Source organism: Sylvia atricapilla, chromosome 10, assembly GCF_009819655.1.
Source record: "Sylvia atricapilla isolate bSylAtr1 chromosome 10, bSylAtr1.pri, whole genome shotgun sequence".
Classification (NCBI taxonomy): domain Eukaryota; kingdom Metazoa; phylum Chordata; class Aves; order Passeriformes; family Sylviidae; genus Sylvia; species Sylvia atricapilla.
This window is the reverse complement of record NC_089149.1, coordinates 8,419,766-8,443,845: the sequence shown is the minus strand read 5'-3', so window position 1 is coordinate 8,443,845 and position 24,080 is coordinate 8,419,766. Positions and strand designations below refer to the sequence as shown.

Here is a 24,080-nt window from a genome sequence, read left to right as displayed (position 1 = left end):
AAAGAAAAATGCATTTTCAGTAGGCCATGAATTTAAATTTTCCTTCAACAAGACCTTTCAAAGCTGGAAAATATACAGCTCCAAAATGACAGATGGCTTTAAAATTAGAGATCAGATTATATGGGAATTTATAAAGGTATTGCAGAGAAAAGTGAGCACTGAATGTTACTAAATTTAGGATAAAGCCTGAGTAGACACCAGCAATTAAATAAAATTTCAAGAAAATACATGGCCCAGAGTCTGTCACAGTGTTTGGCCGTGTTTGGCAGTGGTTGACAGCCACAGCACAGACCCAACTCACTAACAGAGGGCAACCAGTTCCCATTCCTGTGCTGAACCATTTTCCATTAAAAGATCCAAATTGTGAGCAATTTAGACTTCACGCAAGATATTTGATGCAGCCTTTTTTTTTCAGTTATGGGTAGGGATTTTTTCTCCCCCTAAACGAATTCCTGGTTTTGTTTAGTTATTTGCAAAACCATGTCAAGTTATAAGCATATGACCACAAATCAGACAGGAGTTGCTACTGATGTGGTTTCTCCCCCCTCCCAACATTTGCCACGGTAATACAGAGTTATAAAAATAACAGTCATGATCTATGGTAGGGCAGCAGTTTGATCAGACTAAAGACCTCTGGTATGCAAGGCTTCTCTACCAAAAAATGCTTCGGCCAATTTGTAAAATTGATGGGACTCTGGAGTAATCGCACTGGAGCCAAACACTCACATGTTTGATACAGAGAGATTTTCAGTGGATTTGATGGTGGGTGGAAGGTGGTGGTGGAGGGGTTGGTTTAATACACACATTCCTTCTGCAAGTGCAGCGCAGACGGTGCTGAGGAACGTGTGAGAAGACAACCACCGACGTGGCAGTGACACGCAACCAGGAGACACCATGGCTTGGTCAACCCATGAGCTGGGAGCTGGAGCACAGCAGCATACCCTGTTCTGGTGGTCCTTGCGTGACATCTGGTGGCCAAAGAGTACCCTGGGAAGATCCATCTGACTCAGGCTGCACCCAGGGAACCCCCACAGCCCCAAGAAAGGCCATGAGCTACTGCCCTGCTAAGAATTGCACCAGGACTTAAATGCTCTGTTTCTGATGTTCATTCGGGTAAAATGATCAAAGGGTGAATTTGGGAGCTGGACCTTTATACTCCCTGTTTTTTAAATAGCACTGATCTCCTCAAAATACTTCCCAGTCCCTTCTAGAGACTAGGACATCCCATCTGGGGACAATCAATTGCTTACATGAATCTTAAGTGGCCATTAATTCAAGACATTATATTTCATTACTTAAGAATATTTTAGCTATATTCATGTTCTAAAGGAAAAAAACCCATTCACCTGAAGAGCCATTCACCAGAGGACAAAACCCAAAACTCGGCCAAAAGTTCTGCCCTGAATTCTTTTCTGCCCATTAATAGTGAAACAGAAGCATTTCAGTATGCAAAACAGAGAGCAGATCTCCTAAGCCAAGTTTCCTGAATGAAATGGGAATATACCAATTGAAGAATTACCCTAAAACTCCCTGTACTTCGGAATTCTTTACAAACAAAACAAAGAGCACCAAGCCCCCCAAACCCCAAAGCAGCCAGACCTGAAAGGTGAGCTGGAATCTATTGGATTTGTGAGTGCCTTCCCTTGGAGCAGCCCCGTGTTTGCCTGGAGCAGCAATGCCTGCCAGCTCTTCAATGGGCTGGAGCTGTCAAGAGATGCTGAGGATAAATTGTCAAGCCCCAACTGCCCTAAACAAACGTGATGTTCAGCTGAACACTGCAGAGGGAATTTCTTCCTTTGCTGCAGTTGCTGCCTGCATTAAGTTGATGTAAAATGCACGGGCTTGAAGCAAGACAGAATATCCCTTTGTGCAGAGCAATGATCCCTGCAGAAGGCATCCCTTCTCTGCATTTCTCTCCCACTCATCTCAAAGGTTTCCATAAACAAGATGGTTTCCATAAACAAGATGGCTCCTTGTCTGCATCAAGCTCTATACGTACCATAAACATGACCTGAGCCACATTATCCTGTTAAATACATCTTTTTTAAAGCTCAGTTTCTCCCCTGCCCTTACTCCCACAAAACATTTATCACAAGGTGCAAACATTCCCCAACAGATTTTTGATCCCTCCTCCTTTCAGCCACTTCCCAGAGTTGCCTGTAAAGAGCCCCAGGTCACCCTGGTGTTTAGGTAAGGTCTGGAACCTCAAAGTGCCAGGTTTAGGGGAGATGAGTTACCAGCAATGCTGAAATTAAACCCAAGAATTAAGAACTCATCAGAATTTCAGGCAGGAGCTGGAGCTGCTTCACACGTTTTGCTTACTTGTGTTGAGAGAAAACAAACCAGTTGATTTCTCAAGATATTTCACTCAGTTTAACAACAGTTTTTAGCTCTATAGTTTGTAATATTGCATATTCTGAAATGAAATTCAATCCCCAAATCCTTCTAGCTGGTTACTCATAAAACCCATTAAGTTCAGGCATAAGCAAACCAGACTCATCTTTTTCCCTCCCAGTGCCTATTACATATAAATAGTAATTATTGTTCCTGGCAAGGCTCTAGTGTCTCTTATGATTCTGTACTTTAATGATCTGATTTCTTAGTACTTTCCACTGAAGAATATATTTAACAAGCATCCATGTTTCCTCCTCCATGATAGGATTTTTAAATTATGAATGTAATAAAGACAATGATGTTGCCAGTCTCATGATTAATAGCTTAAAGAGTCATTTGCTAAGCCTTCATTCTCACCATTATCACAAATTCACAAGCTGTATAGCTTTGTAACATGTGGGAAAGACAAGATTTAACTCTATAGTTACACAGCTAAATCCACAAGCAATACAAGAAGGGCATTAGTGTAGCTTGAACTAGAAAAGCAATTTAAGTCCTACGTGTTCTGTTGACAGATTTGTGTTTTTTAAATGCCACCTTAGAAGAAAGTGTCTAATGCAAGACTTCTACCCTTATTTATGCAATGGGTGACATCTCCAATCTTGTATGTTGTCAGAACTTAAACCACAGTAAGTTACATCACTGTGAGACAGAGAGCATCATTAGTGTTCAGCTCAGAGTTACTGAACTAATCAACTGGAGAGGTTTCTTCTAATAACACAGAACCCAAAACAAGCTGCTACAAACATTCCCTCAAACATCACATTGGTTGCTTTTAAAATTAAAATGAAACCAAACCGCTGAAAGAAAATCGGGTTTATGGTAAAACTCAATTTTATTACTTCACAGGAACATGGGCTTCATTCAATGCAAGAGCACACCCACAGCAGACAGTCATTGCTCAGTGGAGTTAACTCTGCAGCACTTCCCAAGGTTTAAATTTTCACGTTGAATTGAGTAAATGCTACAGTAGATAACGCCAATCAAAACTCTGAGAAAGTAAAGGCAGGTTAAGCATTACACCGGAGATTGAACACAAGCCAGCAGCTCTGTGCCAGCCTATCTGGCCCAGTGATCAGTGCATGTGAAACATTCAAAATATCACCTTCACACTCAAGAGAGCCAGGTAAGAACAGAACAACTGCATATTAGACAGCACAAAGGTCCAGCCTCCATTCTGCAAGTACCAGCAGCTCAGCAATAGGCATCTCTCCACTCACCTTGCAGAATCAAGGCCACACTCAGCATTTATTGATTTGTATCGGGGACGCAGTCATTTAAAACTATAGATTAAAGCAAACTAAATGGAAACTGATAACTCATTTTCAATTCTGTTTAAGGTTTATTACAACTCAGGTAGCTTAAATTTGTCACGCACAAGGCAGAGGCTTCACCAGTTCTGGGACTATTTGTATAAATCAGCACAGCGAGACAATCTCTTTGGAACAAGTCGTGAAATTTAAGCATCCGCCAAACCAGTTCAGAGTGATTTATGAAAATCTGAAGATCACATTAATGGAATTGCTAACAGCCATAACTACATCCACATAAATGTGCCTCTCATAATAAAAACACTCTACATAGTTCTGAATGTTTTAAGAACTAGTAAAATGACTACAGATTATGAAGTCCATCTCCTTTAAGGCATCAAAGACATTCTCAAGGAGGAGTTAATTAGTCCAGTTTCACAGGATACACCATTACAGAGCCTGAGATTCCAACTGCCTGTGATTAATTTCAACACTGCACCAACATACTTTGCTTACATTAGATCTGTTTTCAATTTCCCTTCTTTTTTTTCAGAGGCCCCTCACTGGTGTGTTCACAGCTGGAGACTCAAGTGCAACTCCTCTGTGCTGCCCCATAACCAACTGGAACACTTGTCAGGAAACCTCTAGATGACAAGAAAGCACATAAGAAGTACTTTCCAACATGCGTGTTTCCCCACCCTGTTCCCCAGTTCACAAGGCAGCAGATTCCAATGCAAGCCCCCTCCCCTCAAATGATCTGGGACACACATGCACTTGCTTCAAAGCACCCACGTCCAACATACAGTTCACAGAAATCCTGTGCTTTGGCTGATGCTGCTGATAAGGGGATCATGATTAAAGGCTCCTCATGATTTCTCATATAAAGCAAGATGGATGCCTACCAATCTACAGTAGGCACCAAGCCTTAGGAAACAACTGTCTGCAGTGCAATGTTCCAGCACATTGCCATGCAGTGAAAAATATCCATCAACGAGGCAACTTGCACAAAAAAATAAGGGTCTTTCTTTGAGGCATTGAGCCTCCCAGACTGGTAGTCTCACAGGACACCCTTCAAGCTTCTTTACCAAATTATTCATGTTTTGAAAATAAAAGCAATTTGCTTATGCGGTTCTCTTATTGTTCCACTCCCTTTCTGCCAGAAGTCTTACTTGGAAAAAAAAAGCCTCACTTGCATGTACCCAAAGTGGCACCACTGCCTCATCTCTTCCTGGCCACCCAATTCTGTGTATTCCTTCCTACCAGAATATACATTTAGCAGCAAATTATATTGAGGAACTGTCCTTGGGGTTACAGTCGTCCCACCACATAACACGTGACACCAGTGTATAGAAAAGATGAGAATGGCAGCACTGGCTTATATGTGCTACCCCACAGGAGAAACTACATTCCAAGTTTCAATTGTCATGGAAGTCACCCTCCGCTTCTGGCAAACACTCACCTCAAGACTGACTCACCTGTCAGTTCCACCTCAGGGAAACACAAATAAACCATGTGCTGTGGGGTGCTCTGCACCATACAAAGGGCAGATGTATCTCGCCTGTCTGGGTCTTAGGTTCTTTCTGATTCATTAAGTTCCTCATTTAAATTATCTAACCAAGTGCTTAAGGCTTTCCTTATCTTGCTAAATTAAGCCAGTCCTTGCCAGCTGCCAACAAGGGGAAGTGGGAACATGCAAGGATACTGCAGGAACTCCTTCTCCAGCACAGCACAGTGCGCACGTGCTTCCACTTCCCGGCCTGACTGTGCTTGGCACTCCCTCCCTTCTCCCTCCCGTCATCTAGGAGGGATTTGCACCTGGCTTAGCTCAAGTCTGAATTAATTTGCAAGACAGGGAAGTCAAAGTGGTTTTCCTCCATCAGAAGCCAGGGCTATGGACAGACACAAAGTGAAGCTGTGCAGCAGATGATGTTTAGCAATGAAAATACTTTTCCTCTGGGCTCATTCCTGTATCTGGCAGAAAAACACAGCAAAGACATTTGCTGGTGTAGCAGTGCCAGACAACAATCTCTTCAAACAGAAGTAGCTCTCTTCAGCAAGGAGCACATCGCAGTTTACAGACCAAGGTGAAAGCCCAGCAGATCCACCGTTCTCACTCCTCCTTTGCCCAGCGCAAGAACCCTGCAGAGTTCAGGGCAGGGCTCGTGGGCTCCCACCCCTCTGGAGCAGGATGACATCACCCCGCTGTGTTTGCACTGCACCCACCACAAGTGCTGGAACTCCCACCCAGACCCATCGGCGCTACTGAACGCGGACAAAACCAGGGATGTTCGAGACAATCAAACAGCAGATGCAGCAGAAATTAATTCATTTACATTTGAACAAAAGCAAAAGCCATCGGGAGGTTAAAGACAACAAGCTTTGAAGACAGCTGAAGGGAGAAATGGTACATTTTCACTGCATATCGTGGATCTGAGAAATGACTCAAAGCCATTTGAGATGTAAACAGTTACAGCCAAGGAGTTTATCTTACTATCTAAGCTGTGACTCTTCAGGGCCAGCTTTATAATTCTCCTTAATACACACATCATGGAGACTTCTGCAGCATCCAGGAAGTTACCATCCATCTGACTGACTGAACACTTCTGTACTTTCTATTATACAGACAAGTGCTGAAGCTTTATTTGTGCAAAGGCTGCTTTTTATCTATAGGGACAGGCTGATAACGACAGCCAGAGAAATGCTAACAGAACAAACTTTATTAGCAACTTGAACTATTTGAAAAAGGGGGTCCTCACAAATTAAAATTGTAGATGAGTTTAGCCACCCTAAAATGTGGTATTCAGAATTACACAGCCACAACAGGGACAATGGAACTATCAAAGGTTCTAGCTGTTCTTTTTATGGCATTGATTTTTTTTGATACATTCAAAGCATTATTGCATCAGAAAACATATCATGCATCTTTATTTTTCCAGACAAATTCACCTGTATTTGTCATTTCTAGCTACACCTCAAAGGTGCCCCAAATCTACCGTTTCATGGTTTTAGTTGCATGCTTTGCCTATATGCATGCTGAAATAATAAATATTAAATACAGGAAAGAACATAAGAAAACCAAACTGACATTGGGAATAGTCTATGGCAGCTCTGTTATGTTCTGCCAATTAAAGAACTTTGCAAAAGATTGAGGTAACAACAGTGGCCACACCACTCAGCTGAGAATCGCTCAAAATTCATGGAAGTTTTCAGAAATTCAAGTACACAAACACCAGCTGCAACTTGTCAGAAATGCCAGAGAAATTAGGTTGGCTGCATTTTATTAGTCTATTAGCTGGCGTTCACACAGCTCCTTGTAAATCCTTTTTCTCACTCGGGGCATATCTTCCTGGGAGAACTGAAAAGGCTGGTCTAAGGCGAGGCACTTGCAGTACTGGGGAAAAGGAAAAGGCTTGGTTGAAAAAAAGGACATTTACTACATGAACAATACAGGCCACTGATCTTTAAAATGGAATACTCTTACCTGGAGCACAAAAACCCCACAGTCACTGTCATTTTTCTGTTGTGGAATGCACTGAAAGGAAAAGAAACAACCAGAGACATGTCAGATCCTTATCCTTTAACTTATCCTTTTGTTCTCTAACTCCTGCTCAAAGTTCAAAAGGAGATTCAGCATAAGGATCAGCTGTCTCATGCTCAGAGCTAGCTGTTCTGCAGCACTAGAAACTGGAGTTGTAATTACTTGATCTCACACAAACTTTGCAAGGTGACACTCAACACCTTGTTAGAATAACACCTAATATTTAGAAAAATATATAGTGTAGGACAGAAAATAAATTACAAGTCTTTCTTTCAAGTTTATTTTCTTTTAGTGACCTACACAGAACAGCTTCTCAATTAGTTTAAATAAATGTTTGTACAGCATTATCTACTTTACACAGGACAAAACTATATCAGCAAAGTCACACAGGCCTAGAGGAAGATTACTCTCAGCATCCATGCTACCAGCAGTGGCTTTCCTCCCCCAGCCACACCGAAGGGTTTCAGAGAACATGACAAATGGTTCATTACTAGGCAACAGGACTGAGCAAGGCAGTCTCAAATGATAACTTTCAACCTTCATTATTTCCTCAAACATGCTCAATTTTGATATGCAGAGCTAAAAAGTCCCAATCACTACTGCTATTATGTCTCTGGCACTTGAAAAGGCAACGTAATTGTTTTCTCTCAACTCCCAGATCTGCCTCACAGAATGCAGGAGGATGAACTGACTGCACAGGTTGTGCATGAGTGTAGAGGAATCATTTCATCATTGTATCAGCATCTAAAAATAAACCTGTGCAAGGAGGGAGCTGTTGGAAGTATGTCTAGTGTGCAATGACCTGTTTTATATCTTTGGAGCCATTATGGGATGGCTACACAAATTACATATTCCCTCATTTACACTACACACAAGTTATTGCATTTTATTGTTGCCAGACTTTGTTTACTTGCGATCAAACGCAATGTGCCACAAACAGCCCTGGAGACCAAAGCCCTCTATCCATAGCAAACATAAAATATCAGCAGGAGCAACACCAGCCTGTTCCCTCCCTCACCAAAGCCCATCCATTCAGAACAGCCTTTTCAGGAGAAGGGGAGCAGCTGAGTGTCCAGCTCATTCAGTGCTTGACCTTGTGTCAATATGGACACCAGCTGCAGGTTTTGCTGTGCCTGCAGTTAATTGTCCAGAGAAAGGCTCAGATCACCAAGTCAATTGCAGAAAGTGCTAAAGCCCTGGTGGGAGCTGAATGAGCAACAGAGCTGGAATTCCCATGTGTAACTACCTGCATCTCTCCCAGCAACCTCCATGTGGGCAGCAAAAACCCATTTACCACTTGTACAAATATATGAATTTAGAAGCAGCTTCATGAAATCTCCCACAAAGTCAGACCCCAGGGCTCAAAGTGCTGTCATTTACCTTTGTCACAGCAGTCTGCCAACCCTGAAGGAACTCGGGGCGATTCTTCTCTTTTGCTTCAGTCAGCAAATACTTTCGAATGTTCTTTAAAGACAAAAAGGCGGGGGGGGGAAAGCAATATTATTCATCCACTAAAGAACAGGAGAGAGACACTGACTGCTTAGTTTTTTGATAAAGAGGACAAATTTCAGGTGAGCATTAGGAGCTGAGCTCAAATCTAGAGGTAAAGAAATGAACTCTTGTGGGTACTGTGCCTTCTACCATCAAGGCTCATTTTAGTCTATCAAGGGGAGCTCTACCATCCCTCAGCCACACTGTACACTGCTCTATGTCCTATCAGAGTAGCTGTGGCACCCAGGCACAAGGTCAGAGTGCTCCCAGACATCCAGAGAAAACCAGAGCAGCCTGGCATGTGTTCTTTCCTGGCTCACTGGCTGACACCAAGCCCCTTACATTAAATACAACCGCATTTTCCTGCTGGAGTCTCAATACAAAATGCTCAAGTTCTGCAGCTAATCAGCAAAGCTCCAGGGAGAGTTTTAGTGACATACAGGAAAAAAAATAGGCTGACACAAGCGAAGAGAAGGAAGCAAGATAAATGAGACTATGGTCTCAGGTTAAGCAAATCCTACTTCTCTGTAAACAGGCTGGGCATTTACAGCACAATTTAAACACTGCAGCACACAAATATTCACCTTAGTGTGGATCAGTGAATTTTGGGGTATTGTTCCCCTCCTGCCCCTAAAACAGGCACAAATAAAAGTTCCTCATGTCTGTGAGACATTCAGGTGCAAATGCCTTGCCTGGAATGGGATGGGACAGACCACATTGCCAGGCTGCAGGAGAGACCATAGGGCTGCCGAGAGGGACGGCTGGTTCATGCTGCACACTCACAAGCTAGAGAGCATAAGATCTCTTGCTCCCAGGACAAACATTAGCTTCATCCTCAGCAAATGCCAGCAGGCATACTATCTTCATTCAGAAGTCCTACCTGGGAACTCTCCTGGGTACAATAATTACTACTCCTCTGTAAGCCAACAACCACACACAGTTAAAAGTAGAGGCCTGCTGCATCAAGCAAGCAATTAAGTTGACAAAATTAGCTTTTGTAAGAGGGTCATTACAATTTGCTAAGCCCAGCAAAAATTTCCTGGCTGTTCTTTATCAAGAAGACTGATAATTTAACTCCAGTGTTCAGGCTGCAGCCCTGAAAGGTTGCTGGGTTATAACCAGAGGCAAACACCCTGTTTCAGTGCAGGGCAAGGCAAAAGGCAATACACTGTTAATAGCACAGTAACACATAAACCCCACTGGGCAACACTATGGTATCTTCAGTCCTGTGCTCTCACCCAGGCAACCTATCCCCTAAAGGACCACAATTTATCATTTATCCTAAACACAAATCCCTTAAGAGATGAAAGAAATGCCCTCACTCTCCTTGGGGTTCTTCTGCTTCCCCATGGCACTGGGCTTTGAGCTCCTGCTCATTGTGGGAGTGCCAAGTCAGAGTCACCAAAGCTGTGCTGATTACACGGTCAGGCTAATTGGGCAATAGGCAATCTGACCTCAGGTCTCAGCTCTGCTGTGACCCTCGAGCTCTGTGCTTCAGACTCCTCAGCAGGACAGGCTGATTCTCATTTCATACACAGCAAGACAATGACAGACGTACCACATTTAAGGTTTATGGCTGGACAGAAACAAAGGGGGAGTGCTTTGTTTAAGAAAACAGTTCCGACTTTGCAGACAGAGCTGTCACTCTTACCTCTACACAAAACTTAAAATGAATGCCTTGGGAATCATAAAATGAAATAATTCGACTGGGGATGTTCACAGTAATGAGGGACCAGTGGACTTCCAGGTGAATAGGAATTAACAAGAGAGTCTTTTTAAACAAGTCCACCTGGCAAAAAGAACAACATATATTAGACAGAGTTCCACAGGCAGAATACAGCAAAGCAAGAGATTAATTGTATCCAGGTTTCCTCTCTGCCACTTCATAACTGAAATCTTCTTTTGCCCCCTTCACTCTTTCATCACATTCTTCGTGTTTACCTAATACACAACTTATCAGCAAGGACAAAAATACAGTTACAGTCCAGAAAGTGTCTGTGGAACCTCAAACAGTGTCAGAATTAATCACTACTGTATTTGTGACAAAATCCCATTCATGCTGCACTGAAACATCTGTGTTGAAGTGGGATTCATCATTAGGTAATGATGGCAATACAATCGAGCATCAGTTTAGGTTAGCTACATCTCTTCAGTAATGACACTTGTACAGTGTGAGCACCACTCATTTCCATCAGAGCTGCTTTGTGAGTAGGTGATCGACTTTGGGGTTGTTGATGAGAAGCCCAACACAATGCAGCAACGTGAATTCACAGCCCAGAAAGCCAAATGCATGCTGGAATGAATCACAAGCAGTGAGGCCAGCAAGTCAGGGAGGAGATTCTGCCCTTCTGCTGCTCTCACAAGGGAACACACCTGTAGTGCTGTGCCAAGATCTGAGGCCCCCAGTGAAAGAAGGAGGTGGATCTGTTGGAGCAGGAAGGAAGCCAAAAAGACGCTCAGAGGCCTAGGGTACTTCTGCTATGAAGACAGACTGAGGGATTGGGGCTGTCCAGTCTGGAGAACAGAAGGCTCCATAGAGACTTTACAGAACCTTTAAATACCTAAAGGACTACACAAAGCTGGAGACAGACTTTGGACAAGGGCATGGAATGATAGGACAAGAGGGAATAGCTTTAAACTGACAGAGGACAGGTTTAGATGAGATGTTAGAAAGAAATTCTTCCCTGTGAGGGTGGTGAGACATAGGCACAGGGTGCCCAGAGAAGCTGTGGCTGCCCCACCCCTGGAAGTGCCCAAGGCCAGGCTGAACAGGACTTAGAGCAACCTGGGATAGTGGAAAGTGTCCCTGCCCATGGCAGGAGGGCAGAACTGGATGATCTGTAAGGTCTCTTCCAACCCAAACTATTCCATGATTCTATGAAGAAGCTATAATTACAAATACCCCACAAAACTAGCAAGCTTGCAGTTTGACCCTTTCTTCTCTAACACCAGCTCTAGGACTTGCCAGAGGAAGGCAGAGGAGTGCAGGATGCTTTGGTGAGCAGAGGAAAGGAGGGGAGGGAGGTAAAGCAGATTCATGCTTTCACAAAACTAACTTTGTAGCAGATGTATAATGGTCACAGGCAAGCAAACAAGGGAAAAGGTCTTGAAGTACAGAACAAGTAAATCAGATGCAACACCCCCAGTGTCTGTATGGCAGATGAGCCTTTATACTTTTGGAAGCCAGCCAAGCCAGGGCCTTTCATGATCTTCCTTCTCCTAGCTCCTCTTGAAATGAGTGTCTAATTACTGGGGTTTTGGTGGCACAGTCCACAAAATAAGCAAAAATAGAATACTGAACTAAATGAACTCATCCTGTGGGAAGATTTCTGAGCTTTTTTCCTGTTTTTTTAAAGCACTGTGCAATTTGAACAGTACATAATTGCAACACTACTGGCAAGGGCAGGTCTTTTGTAGGAAAGAAAAGTCTATTTCTTGAGTAACAATGGGAAGTTGAAGAGACAAAAAGGTCTGGGCATTCACAGCAGTTATCAGCCAGCCAGGCTCACAACAGTCCTTTGATTGTGACAAGCATCGACCCTGCTCCCACCTGCAGAAACTGCTTCCTGACTGGATTACAGCACACTAGCTACACACTGATCCATCATTCTTGGAGAGAAGCAGAGGGATGTCAGCCAGCAGCAAGCTGAGACCACAAAGGAAAACTGGAATAAGATAAATGAACTACATCTTCTGTGATGTCCAGCAACAGCAGAACCATACGAAACTCAAGGGTCCTCAGGTGGCCCCAGTTGTGGGATTACTGCAGATGTGCAATTCTGCAGCAGAACAGTAGAAACAGGCAGCCAAAAGTGGGGTCTTCAGTGAAGAACTGATGTACAGGAAGAATGGTGGCAACCCAGACTCACTTCAGCAAGAGAGCAGAGTCAGCTCTGTGTAAGAGTGCCAGTGTGATGGGAGATCAGAAGGGACACACACAAACAGGAGCTCTGAAACCACTGCAGCCAGAGCCAGCAAAGGATATCCTGTACCCTAGGAGAGAACACTTACAAAACATGGTGCAATACTCTGGTGTGTTTGAAGAGCAGAAACAAATTCCCCTTAATTGCACATTGCAGGATGAAGGAGTCTACAGAATAGAAACTGCTTAGTTCTCATTCTTGATTGAGAGATTCCTCAGGAATTTAAGTGTAAATTCTAAAAATTGTCCTGTCTCATCAGGTACGTCTCAGCAGCAACAATACAGATTCTGCTCTCAGAATCTACCTTGATTTTGGGGGGTTTTACAAAACTTGGGTTGCTGGAGAAAAAGGACGTTTAAAAAATAATATGTGGGAATATTAAGCACCGATATTCCATTTCTCTTTAAAGAGATTTTTAATAAATTATATGAATAGATTTTATATTTGGATAATGAGTTCATCTCTAGCATATCACAGATGTGTGCTATTTAAGTACTTCTGCAGAAAGATCATACATTCAAACACGGCCTTTGATTAGTCTTGCCTCATCTCCCATATTAGAAAGGACAAATGTTCATAGAAAAAAAAAAAAAAAGAAAAAAAAGGAGAGTATTTCTTTTTGCATTAGCTACCCCTGAAAATATCACACCCATGATCTGGTGTGAGTTCTGGAAAGCAAGGTGAGTTCTGTTCTTGTCATGAGAACAACAGTCTGGCTTATTAACTATGGGTCTCTTTTCTGATTTCTAGTACCTGCTATGTGTTACTTGGAGTAACAATTTGATTTTGTCAAAGGCTGATTTTGTCACCAGTTTGAGATAAAAGGAAAAAGCAGAATTAAGTCTGCTCTCCTGTAGATTAGTGTACCTGGCACTGTCAGGAGCAGTAAGAGACATTTCTTGCAGTTAAATTAACTTGCATGAACATACACAAAGAGATAACCCCCCTCTGAAGATTTAGCCATTCCAAATACAACCTACCCGTACTACACTTGTATAGTGCCACACTATTTTCATCAAGCCCTTCCCACTGTACAGCTTCTTTGCTAACAACACACCATAACCCAGCTTCAAGTTAGTGACTGAGCCCAGCCCAGCAGAACCCCAGCACTGATGACACCACATTAAAGGTACCTTTTTAGTCCATCGTTTTACCCCATTATATCCTTTGGTTACGAGCTGTCTATGAAAAAAGCTGTTAAAGAAATGAACCTAAAAAGAGAGAGAGAGAGAGAGGAGGAATGAGCACAGAAATTTGCATGCACAGTCATTCCCCTTCCCAGGATAATTTATACAAAACAACTTGTAATGAGGCAATATTTAATGCAGGTTTAGAAACAGAACCCAGTAGGGACAAACAGAGGCTTTGCCAAGCCTCAACTATTACTGTTCTTCAGCAAGCTAATAAAATAAGCCTTATTTCCCTATAATATATCATGCAAGCCACTGCAGCATTTATATTTACATTTTTGTATCTCCAGGCATATCATGTTTAATTGTTTTGTTGGGGACAGACATGGGAGAAGAACACCAGGACAAGGAGTTAGTTTTTGCTGTTCTTTGCAGGGACCAAGGAAGAGAACATTGGACTGGAAAAATGGGGGTGGTGGAGAAGGGAGTAACTTCTGGCTTTAGCTGTTGGAAACTGAGACTCAGAAAAAGAAAATTGATCAAAACAGTTATGAGATTTAGTCCAACAACACTGTCTTTGGTATTCAACTCTTATGACCAGCTCCCAACAAGAACAATATTCTGCTATTGAGAAGTATTTTTAAGGTATGACCAATCCATTTGTTAAGTGAAAACAGACATTTATGACAAAAAGATGTAGGCTTATGCAAAAAAATAATTAGCTCCAGGTTAACACTATTATTCCCTGTGCTTAGCTTCTTTCAATTATAGGAACAGATTAATACAAATAGAAATCTGCAACATCTGTTTTTAATAATTCTGCTAGTGTAGAGGTGGTAGAAGGCTTGAGTTGTTACTTGAAAAAAAAGTTATAAATTCAGCATCTGAGAACACAGCCTAACATCCATTAGCTATGCCAACAGACTTCAAAACCACATTCTGAGGTACCAGCACAAAATCTCCCATGAGGATTTCAATTATGCACTAGGAAGAAAAAGCAGACACAAGCAAACAGATACAATCTCCAGTACCCCAAGCCTAGCACACTCAGGAAATATGGAGAATACTAATGAAGAATCACCATCACCTCCAATCAAAGCAACAACACTCTTTCCTCAGAGCTTGAAGATTTTAAGAGTTCCATTGTGCAGAGCTCATCTAAGAATGGCTTTGTTTGGTTCTTCCTTTGTGGTCTCACCTGAAAACTGTTCTGCCTTATTAGTAAACAGATGGGTTTTTATAATTGTCACTGCAAATTTAGTCACGAAATGGGAGGGGGGGTGTTATCTTGATTACTTTTCCTTTGCTTTCTTTCTCTCAACTGCCACCAACAGTCAGGAACTGCAGCTGCAAAGCTGTAAGCATTCTGAGGAGGACGCACAAAACAAGAGTCCTGCAGAGTCGATACTGCCAAGGAACCAAGCAGCCCTACATAAATTCACATTCACCAGGCAGGCAGCTGACACAGCTTGAGCTGTTACAGCCCCCACAGCTACGAGGTGGGCGGGAGGGTGAGTGCAAGCAGCACACGTGCATGGTTCAGATGCTAACACTCATGGTTTGTCATCTCAGCAGAAATCCATCTTCATCAGAAATTTCAGCTGAAACACCAGGCTGGTGAGCAAAGGCATGAATACAGCACTTTAGAAGTAGATAAGCTGGAAACAGAAACCTCTAGGGAAGTAAGGAGAGTAGGATGGGCCAAAACAGGGCACATCTTCTACAGGTACATCACTGACATTAGGCTACCACAGAGATCACCTGCAGAGCTAATACAGTCAGTACCTGAAACAAGAGCAACAGCACAGAAAAGGGAAAAGGAAAGGTAGAAAATCTGAGCAGCACATAGCAACAAATTATAATGGAACCACTCAGACCATCACTGAGTTGAAATATCATTCAGTATCTGAAGTGTGCAAAGTTCTGCCCTCCCCTCTCCATCTCTCATTAGGCACATTTGTGTAGAAACAAAACCCCCTCACCTTTTCAGGGACCGCATCCATTACGAGTTCACCATACATGTTAATTATCTGCAAGAGTTAGTAAAGAGTTAAATATATCACAATTTATTAAGACCCAAATTCACAAATGCCCACAAAACCTAGGCCCCAACCCACTCAAACCAGCAATACGGAGAGGAGCCTTTAGAGCCATATTGTCTGAAGGACAAGCACTCTGCAACTAATAGTGGTCATCCTGGAGAGAGACTGTAACTGGCTGCTTCAAGTCTGTCTCAATCTTAAATGCAGTTTAATTCAATTTAAATCTACTGGTGCATGCCCTGGGTTCTGCAGCCTTCCTGGCTTTTTTGGCTGTGGGCCACACTTTGCTGTTTCACTCTGTCATTCTTGTAATCTGCTCAAGCCGGGGATGGGAAAAGTTACTAAAATCTATATGGGTAGCCACTATTTTATCAAAATAGTTTATCATTTCTTCAAAAGTAAACAGTCTAATTGTGACACCTCTCAGCTTCCAGACTCACTGCACCTGTCACTGTAAAAGCTGCCCACCACTCCTTGGACTGAAGTGTAAAGTAAGGATAGTCCACCTGTAATGTCAGCAGAGGGTGTACAACTGGTATTCTAATATAAATGGGCCAAAAAGGGTTAAGGAAACACATAAACACCAAGCATCTCTGACCTGGTCATTCAGCCAGTTCTGGCCTTCCAGTGTAGCCAAATCATCCATATCTAGCATGTGCTTATTATAGAAGACCCGGAAATTGCAAGTGGAGGTTTTTGGATGTTTTTCCCGATACTTCATGATTTCCCTGGTGATAAAAGGTTTTCTAAAACAGGATTGAAAAGGCAGAGAAAATTCAAATCAAGGTCATGTCAAATGGACTCTGTTCCACTAATTGTTAGATGTAGAGCATGCAGTAGCAATGCAAGTGATTTGTTCTTTACCAGGTGTACAATGTGATACTGCTACACACCTATGGGAGAAATCTTCATTAAAGACTTCTTTTAATCTTCCCATGACATCTTTTTCACAGAGTGGTACTAAACTGCCATATTTCTTCATAACTTCATCTAGGAATCCTTTAAATATACCAGAAAAATGAAAGTGCAAACATATAAAAACCTCTGAGTTCACCAATCCAATAAAGCTCTCAGTTCTCACAGGTACAAGCAGCAGTTATTCTGCACCCAACCAACATGCACACATGGCAAGGATATATTTAAGGAAGCTAAGCTCAAATTGGCAACATTAAATAAAAGCGGGGGTAGGGGAAGAAGGACAAAAATAAAAATACATTAATCTGATCACTCAGCTTCACAGGAAAAGATCAGCCCCTGTTCTTGCCATACACATTCGTATCTGCGGCAAACTAATTATACCCGTGCTAGAGAAGAATTCATCCCCTTCCCTACTTCAATTAGCATTTTAAATCACTTTACTGCAACGTGAAAAGCCATCAGTTCCTGCAACAGGTTTCACTGAAAAGCCAGTATCCTGTCCTTATGGCAGGCAGAATGACTCTCCTCAAATGCAGGCAGCTGGAGCTGGCAGTGTTTGCAGTGTGCTCAGTTCCGCTGCCGCACCACAGCGAACGGAAAAGACTCCAGACAGGATCCCAGCAAGTTTAACTCCTCTACCCTTGTATCCCAGGGATGGCATTTAAGGTGACACAGACAGCCATGTCAGCCTGCCATTGCCCAGGAAAACACTGAGCAACCACACCAGAGAAAGATATAAACTTGAAAATAATGAAGAGATGAATGCTAGAGGAATTGAAAAACCTAGGAAATAGACTTTTTTCTTTCTCAAACACAAGATTGGAACACTGAAGATATAAATGCCACACAAGCATCCAAAACCACTCTGAGAATGAAAGAGAATGGAGAACAGGATTTCAACACTTGCTAGTAAACAAGAGAAAAAAGATCAAGTTGTTCAGCTCTCTGAAAACGAATTTTCAGAGGCAGCAGAAAACATGTGTTCTGTGTACAGAAAGCTGGTGTGTACAGAAAGCTGGATCTGAGATCAGAGTCCAGGAAAATTGCATTAATCCAAAGTCCAGGACTCTTCTGAGGCTGGGGTGTGATGGCAGAGCATCACTGGATAGGACAGTGTGTGCTTACTAAGGCTTTAAAAACATTTCCTGGAAACTTTCAAGATCAGGATAGGAAAAAGCAAGATGAGAGAAACACTAGACAGAAAAAGTGCCAGAAGAACAGCAGTAAGAATAAAACCCAAAGGACAAAGACTAAGAAAGAACCCAAAACACTAAGAGCTGAGAATAGCAGTGAAGATATAACTAGAAGTGTGACAGAAGGAAGGGAGGAAGGACTGAAGAGCAAGATCAAACTACAATGAAGCATTCTTCATGGGAAAAGAACCTTCCTTGCAACTCTGCCACACTTTTGCCTAACAACTTTTATCCCTTACATCTCAGTAAACTGTGTTTCTCACTCTGGCTAGAAGTCCAGATGGATAATGCATGGGGCTTATGAGTGTACCTCATTCTGTTTTAATATATAAAAATGTTTAATGCTTTTTATTAGTAGACAGAGGAAGAACTGTTCTCATCATTGCAACTAAGAGCAGCAGAGCTCCAGACCTCCAGCAACACTGACCTCACTTGGGCTGGTGTAACTCAAGGAAAAGAATACTAAGTTCAGCCGTGGGGCAAAATCAGATACCCATCATGAACAGGAATTACCATGGGGCTGTTTGATACCTAATAGCACTTCTGAATGCACTAAGCATTGCAGTCCATTAACGTCCCAGTTCAGCTGCTGCAGAGAAATTCAAAACCCACAAGCAGCCCTAACACTTGCACCTCCTTCATGTTTCTACCCTAGGAACTCTTGCCAGGTTAGCACTTTTAGGGTGCAGTTAATTATTAACAACACTCCTAAACACTCAGAAGCTCCTGTACACAGTTATACACAACTAAAATTCTTCTTTACAGCTTTTCAGCTGAGAAAACTATACTGTCAGACCACAAAACTTTAACCTTTGCCACCCTGATACAACCTTGGCTCTTGCCTGTTATAGAAGGATTACATCTCTTTTTCTGATGGACGGACTTTAAAACTGCATTGGGTTACCACAGTTTCTCTCAATTTCTCACACAGCATCTGGTCCTTGCTGGATCACATAAAGCCAGTCACAGAGATACACATCCCACACTAACTTACAGATATGGATGTGGAGAGCTAACTCCTCTCTTGAGGTTCACTGTCTCCTTCTTCACATTTTGCTTTAGAGAAATCAATTTTAAAATTGAAGGACAAACAGGTAGGCAGAAAAAATCAGAGCACATCAAACTTCAAACAATTCCTTTAACATTCATTGACACCAGCTTAAAGTTTATGGGACTCAAAAAAGCCAATTTCTCCAAAGGAAGTTACCAGAACATCTCTGAAGTTACACTGGTGGTAGAAGATGGCACTATGTATTAGCTTACTGCTCCTTACTCTGTGCGTAGAAAGCTGCTACACATAAATAAGAAACCAATTACTATTTTTATTATCCTCCTCTTTAGAAAGACTATCATATACTGCATGCTCAGCATAACACAAAAAACCCCAGAGCCTTTCTGCTGAACCTTTGCTAAGACTAGTCTTTTTGAAAAATATTGTCTCATAGCATTCATTTAAACTTACTCTATGAACAACTGGAGAGAAAACTAAGGGACAACAAACAGTACTTGGCTATCAAAACCTGAGTTTAAGTGATTTAGTTTAAGAGCAAGAGAGTATAAGGGTAAAAGGAAGCATTAGAATACCAAGGATTTTCAAAAACCAAATTAAGATTAGCAATTGTCAACTGGTTAAAAACCTGAACCTTTTGATTCCACATGATAAGACATTTAAAATTTCTATCAACAATTTTCTGCAGATTCCAATTAAACTACATTGTATTCTCTAAAATAAAATAATCTTAAAATAACTTGTAAGATATACATTCATTTGTCCCTCCTTCATGCAGCTCTCCTCCATGCAGCTCTCCTCTTTGCAGCCTCATTTAATCAAATGTTATGCTAAGTGACCTTTACAATTCAAAATAAGAAACCATTTTTATAAAGGCATTAACACAATATGTAAACTCCACAATACATGCAGTAGCTTTCAGGAACTCCTGGATGCCCTAAGATATTTAAAAGGTGTACCACAAAGCCACGTTGCCAACTGCTCATCAGCCACTCGGGAAGTTTTCTGACTGTTCCTTTTGCCTCCCTTCCGAGTTCCTGATTTCAGTCCTGTGCTTTCTGGTGAAGGTTCCTCAAGAGGACTTTTACAGTAAGGATGATCTAGTAATTTTGAACTAAAAATGTCCAAGTTTAAGGAGCCTTCTACTTCCATCTGGCTATAGCTGTCCTCATTCTGTGTCAGCTCCATGGATAAAGGTCCATTTGCAAAATGATCACTGGCATCAGAGTCCTGCAAGGAGGATTGCAACAGTGTCATTCCATCTACACCCACAACCTCCTTGGATTCTGCACCATCTTCATCGGAAACAGCAATTTCTTTTTCTGTCACAGAGACGACAATGTCAGAGCAACGATCCTCTGCCAGAGCCCCGTTGGTCTCCACCTGGTGCCAGGTTTCTGCCTCTGGAGAAGCTCTAACATGCAGTTCTGGTGGGACAGCATCCACATTGCCATCCTGCCCTCTGGATTGTGGACCCTCAGAGCACGGCTCAGCAGGCACATCCTGCGTGTGGCAGATCTCAGGGGCACATATCTCATTCTCCGCTCCTAAAGATTCGGGTGTGTTATTGTTCATATCTGATAAGCTGTACCGCTTCCAAAGACGCTTACTTTTAGATTTCCAGGAGGAAAACAGATTACACAATCTACTTTCAAAATCCCGCTGAAGCGTTTCTTGATGGTCCCTTGTAACTTTCTGCACCCACCTTTGCTTGATTTTTCTTAATTTGCAAGTCTTGCCTCTTGCTCGAAGTTTCGGGAATTTTATGATTCTATACCGAAACCTAACCATAGAAAGTTTCTTATGCATCATAAATAAAAATCTCTTTTTTACAGAATGATGATTAAATTTGGACCTCTTTAGAGCTGTCAAGGGGCCACAAGTTCCATTCCACTCCCTTTGCAACAGCATTTCCTTTTAAAGTTGTTTAAAACTACCAGGACTGTGTTGCCCTCATCATTATTGCTCTCCCCCCTGTTATACACAAAACCACCTTTCTTTACAGGTAAGGGAGCACCTTCCAGCGAGCCAAGTGAGACATAATGGATATGGCCACAGATGCTATTGAGAACAGCAACAGTTTCAAATTCTTCATTCAGGGGATCTTCACTCTGAAAGGATACATTGTTGAGTTTCCTTACTGCTTCTCCAGAGGAGCTTTCGGCTTTGCAATAGGGACAGGATCTTTTTGCTCTCAGTAGTTTTTTAAGGAAAGCTGTATGACTCAATAATAAGTTTTGGAGAAGTTTCTGCATTTAGAAGCACATCACGAGCCCACCTGCTTTGGAGCTCAAGTGTCTTCCTTCTGCACCACAGTCTTCTGTACAGTTAGTTGTGATTTAAGCTCACAAATAGCTGAGCACTCTGTCTTTTCTTCTAAGTTAGGAAAAATTGCTCTTGGAAGCAGTATTTCCCAAGCTTCCCAAAAACAGTGGTCCATCTTCCAGACCGGGCCAGCAGCTGACTTCTTTGCCACAGCAAATGTCTTCTATGACTTTTCATTTTTCTGCTGCATTATGATCTTCAAAAACAGCTGAAAGAGTAAGGGAAATTAATGCAGAGCTATCTGGACTGTAACATAATAGCAAAACACTAAGGCACATCACTCAGGCCACATGCCTATCTAAAATTCCACCCCTCCTCCAATCACATCCCCACATTCCCTAAGACTTGCACCAAAAGGAAAAACAAGCGATAGCTGCAATGGCTCGGGTCTGTAAACAGGCTTTGCTCATTTACCTTCCCTAGAGGTAGAGCAATAAACAGGTAATTCCCACCCATCCCATGCTCCCCATATGTAATTCATGACTCTCTAGCCTGCGGTTAAATATCTCTCACTGCCCACGCCTTAGGGCAAACACAGTTAACCAGCTTGCCTCAAAAGGTTTCTGAAAAACAAAACTTTGAAGGCCAAGTTATCAACAAGTGTGAGCAGGTACCCCACCCCAGCAGCACTGTACAAAGGAGCCCTTGCTCTTGTGCAATAAACCGAAGCAGCCTCTGAAAACACTTCAGAAGCTCACACCAAGCTTTCCTTTAAAGGAACAGCAAAACACAAACACCCACAGAAATTTTGATTCTCTGACTAGATAAAGAATGGCATAGTTTACTCCTGAAGTAATTGCTCTGTATTTACAGCAACACCTCACTCCGTATGACATCACCACTATCAGCTTCTATAATCAGTATTGATCTTTGCATTAACAAAGCAGTACCAACGCAGCTCAGCAGCTAATCATCTTAAAAATTCACTTCTCCACTAAAAAACCTGCATCTCAAAGTGTTCAATAAGGATATATCTGAGTCTACACAAGTGTATGAAGCCTGCATAGTAATACTTGTTTATCTTCACTACGTAGCTAAAAATATTAATCAAAAGCTAGAAGAAGCACAAGGGGAAGGTAAAAGCAGCACACACAAATGAGATGCTACATGCAAATTGCCCAGCCTCACTATGTCTCCCATATTTTACAAGTTTCTATTTTTCTCAAGTTCAGACATATTTCATTAACTTTGTCCTGCCTTTCTATCAGATTTATTCTGACTATTATAGCAAGTTTTGCCTTAGCCATGTTTGTCCTGATCACTACACATAGGCATGTGTAGCTCTAAACAAGAGTCTAGAGTCTGTGAATGAAACCAAAACATTAACAATTGGATTTTTAAGCCAAGTCTGAATGACACTTGCAAAATCAGGTATTCAAAGTCTGACTTAAGAAGCTCTTCTGCATTTTTCACTCTACTAATCTTAGACACAAACAGCAGTTGGGATTTTTTGTTTTGGTTTTGTGAGTTTTTGGGGGGTGTATTTTTGGTGGTTCTTTTTTTTTTTTTTTTTTTTTTTTTTTTTTTTTTGGTGGAGAAGTGGAAATGCAGAGAGGACAAAGAAAATAATTTATCAATTGGGTAAGATATTCCCATCTCAGAGAAAACTGTCCAGAATTCACTAGACCTATAAGGTAAAAAGCAACCTGGCTACTTCCATAGTTAGAGAGCACAGCTTAACAGTATAAAAGCACTGCAACAGGGCCTGGCTCTCTTGTAACCCTCTATTATTCACCACAAAACTCGGTTATCAGAAAAATCAGGACACAACATCTCATCACACCAATTTTCTTGTACTTGCTCATCTAGCACTTCCATATTTCTCTGCCCCAGATGCAGTTTATGCCTGTTTTTCCACTACAAACTATGTGTCTGTCTATTGTGTGCAGCACCTACAAAACATTCCTTGAGTGGCCTCAGTAAACATCAGCCAAACCACAGGCTTGCTAGGACAGCTTATTCCAGACACGTTTCATCCAGGTAAAACAAACAAACCCAGGCAAATCTCAATATTCTCAACAGAGCCCCATACACAAGGAGCTTCTGCCAACACAGAGAGTGTTGAGCACTCCAAGGAGAGCACAGCAGATGAAGGAAGGGTTTAATCTTCTCAGGCTCTGCAATAGGTGCCTCATATCTGCCAGTTTTTAAGAACACTCCTGAACAATTTGGAGTCATCACCTTTCTCCTTGCTCTCCCACAGCCAAGCCCAACAGACACTGCCTAAGACACAGAAAAATGAATTTCTGGATGGCCATGGATCATGCAGGAGCTGAAATTCCTACAGCTGCCACTGTTCTACCCACAGGAGACTGAACTCAGGATCACAGCAGAAAAAACACAGAATCAGATTCCAGCAAAGGTAAGACTGGTAACAAAAAGGACCCAAGGCAAACCTGAATCGAGACAAGAGTGATGCCACAGTTTCAACACAATTGCAACAGCAATGGAAATAGGTAATTTGCTCATTGGTGTCATGAAATCCAGCCTCTTAAAACTGTAACAAAGGAAGATGTTAGGAAAGCTACTCTACCTACCTGTTCTTCTGTTTCATTTTTAACTTAGATCGTTAAAAAAATGCTTTATTTATAACTTATATAATTTTAAAAAAATTCAGGTTTGTCTTACCAATTTCTCCACATTACACGATTTCTCTGTACAAAAAAAAGTTTCTCCCTGATATGTAAATAAAGTTTGAGTAAGCCATTTAATCCAAGCGAAGTTTTCTTGCCCTCCCCCCCTCCCTTTTCAAACATGGTCAGCTTTGAGTTTGGATCCCCTTAAAGTAAAGGCCTCCAAAGAGCAGTTAATCCCAGTCTCTAGGAGCTGAAACAGTTCACTTTTCTAACAGCAGTGTTACTTAGAGT

General features: G+C 41.9%; 1 protein-coding gene across 1 annotated transcript; it reads right to left on the bottom strand.

The window, feature by feature from the left end:
• Nucleotides 1-5,953: 5,953 nt before the first annotated feature.
• SENP5 (SUMO specific peptidase 5) lies at nt 5,954-20,925 on the bottom strand. Its single transcript, XM_066325823.1, has 9 exons — nt 19,848-20,925; nt 16,662-16,767; nt 16,367-16,514; nt 15,709-15,756; nt 13,730-13,807; nt 10,325-10,462; nt 8,563-8,646; nt 7,126-7,176; nt 5,954-7,035 (listed from the first exon to the last, which is right to left on the bottom strand). Exons 1-9 carry the CDS (start codon nt 20,797-20,799, stop codon nt 6,925-6,927), a joined length of 1,716 nt encoding a protein of 571 aa, XP_066181920.1. The 5' UTR covers nt 20,800-20,925; the 3' UTR covers nt 5,954-6,924.
• Nucleotides 20,926-24,080: the final 3,155 nt, after the last annotated feature.

What these genes read in the sequence shown, in the direction of transcription:
- SENP5 (XM_066325823.1), bottom strand. Translation starts at nt 20,799, where the DNA reads ATGCTGTTGCAAAGGGAGTGGAATGGAACTTGTGGCCCCTTGACAGCT. An exon ending in AATGAAGATTTCTCCCATAG is followed by an intron (nt 16,515 to 16,661) that starts GTGTGTAGCAGT and finishes ATCCTGTTTTAG; the next exon opens with AAAACCTTTTATCACCAGGG. An exon ending in AGAACTGGCTGAATGACCAG is followed by an intron (nt 15,757 to 16,366) that starts GTCAGAGATGCT and finishes TAACTCTTGCAG; the next exon opens with ATAATTAACATGTATGGTGA.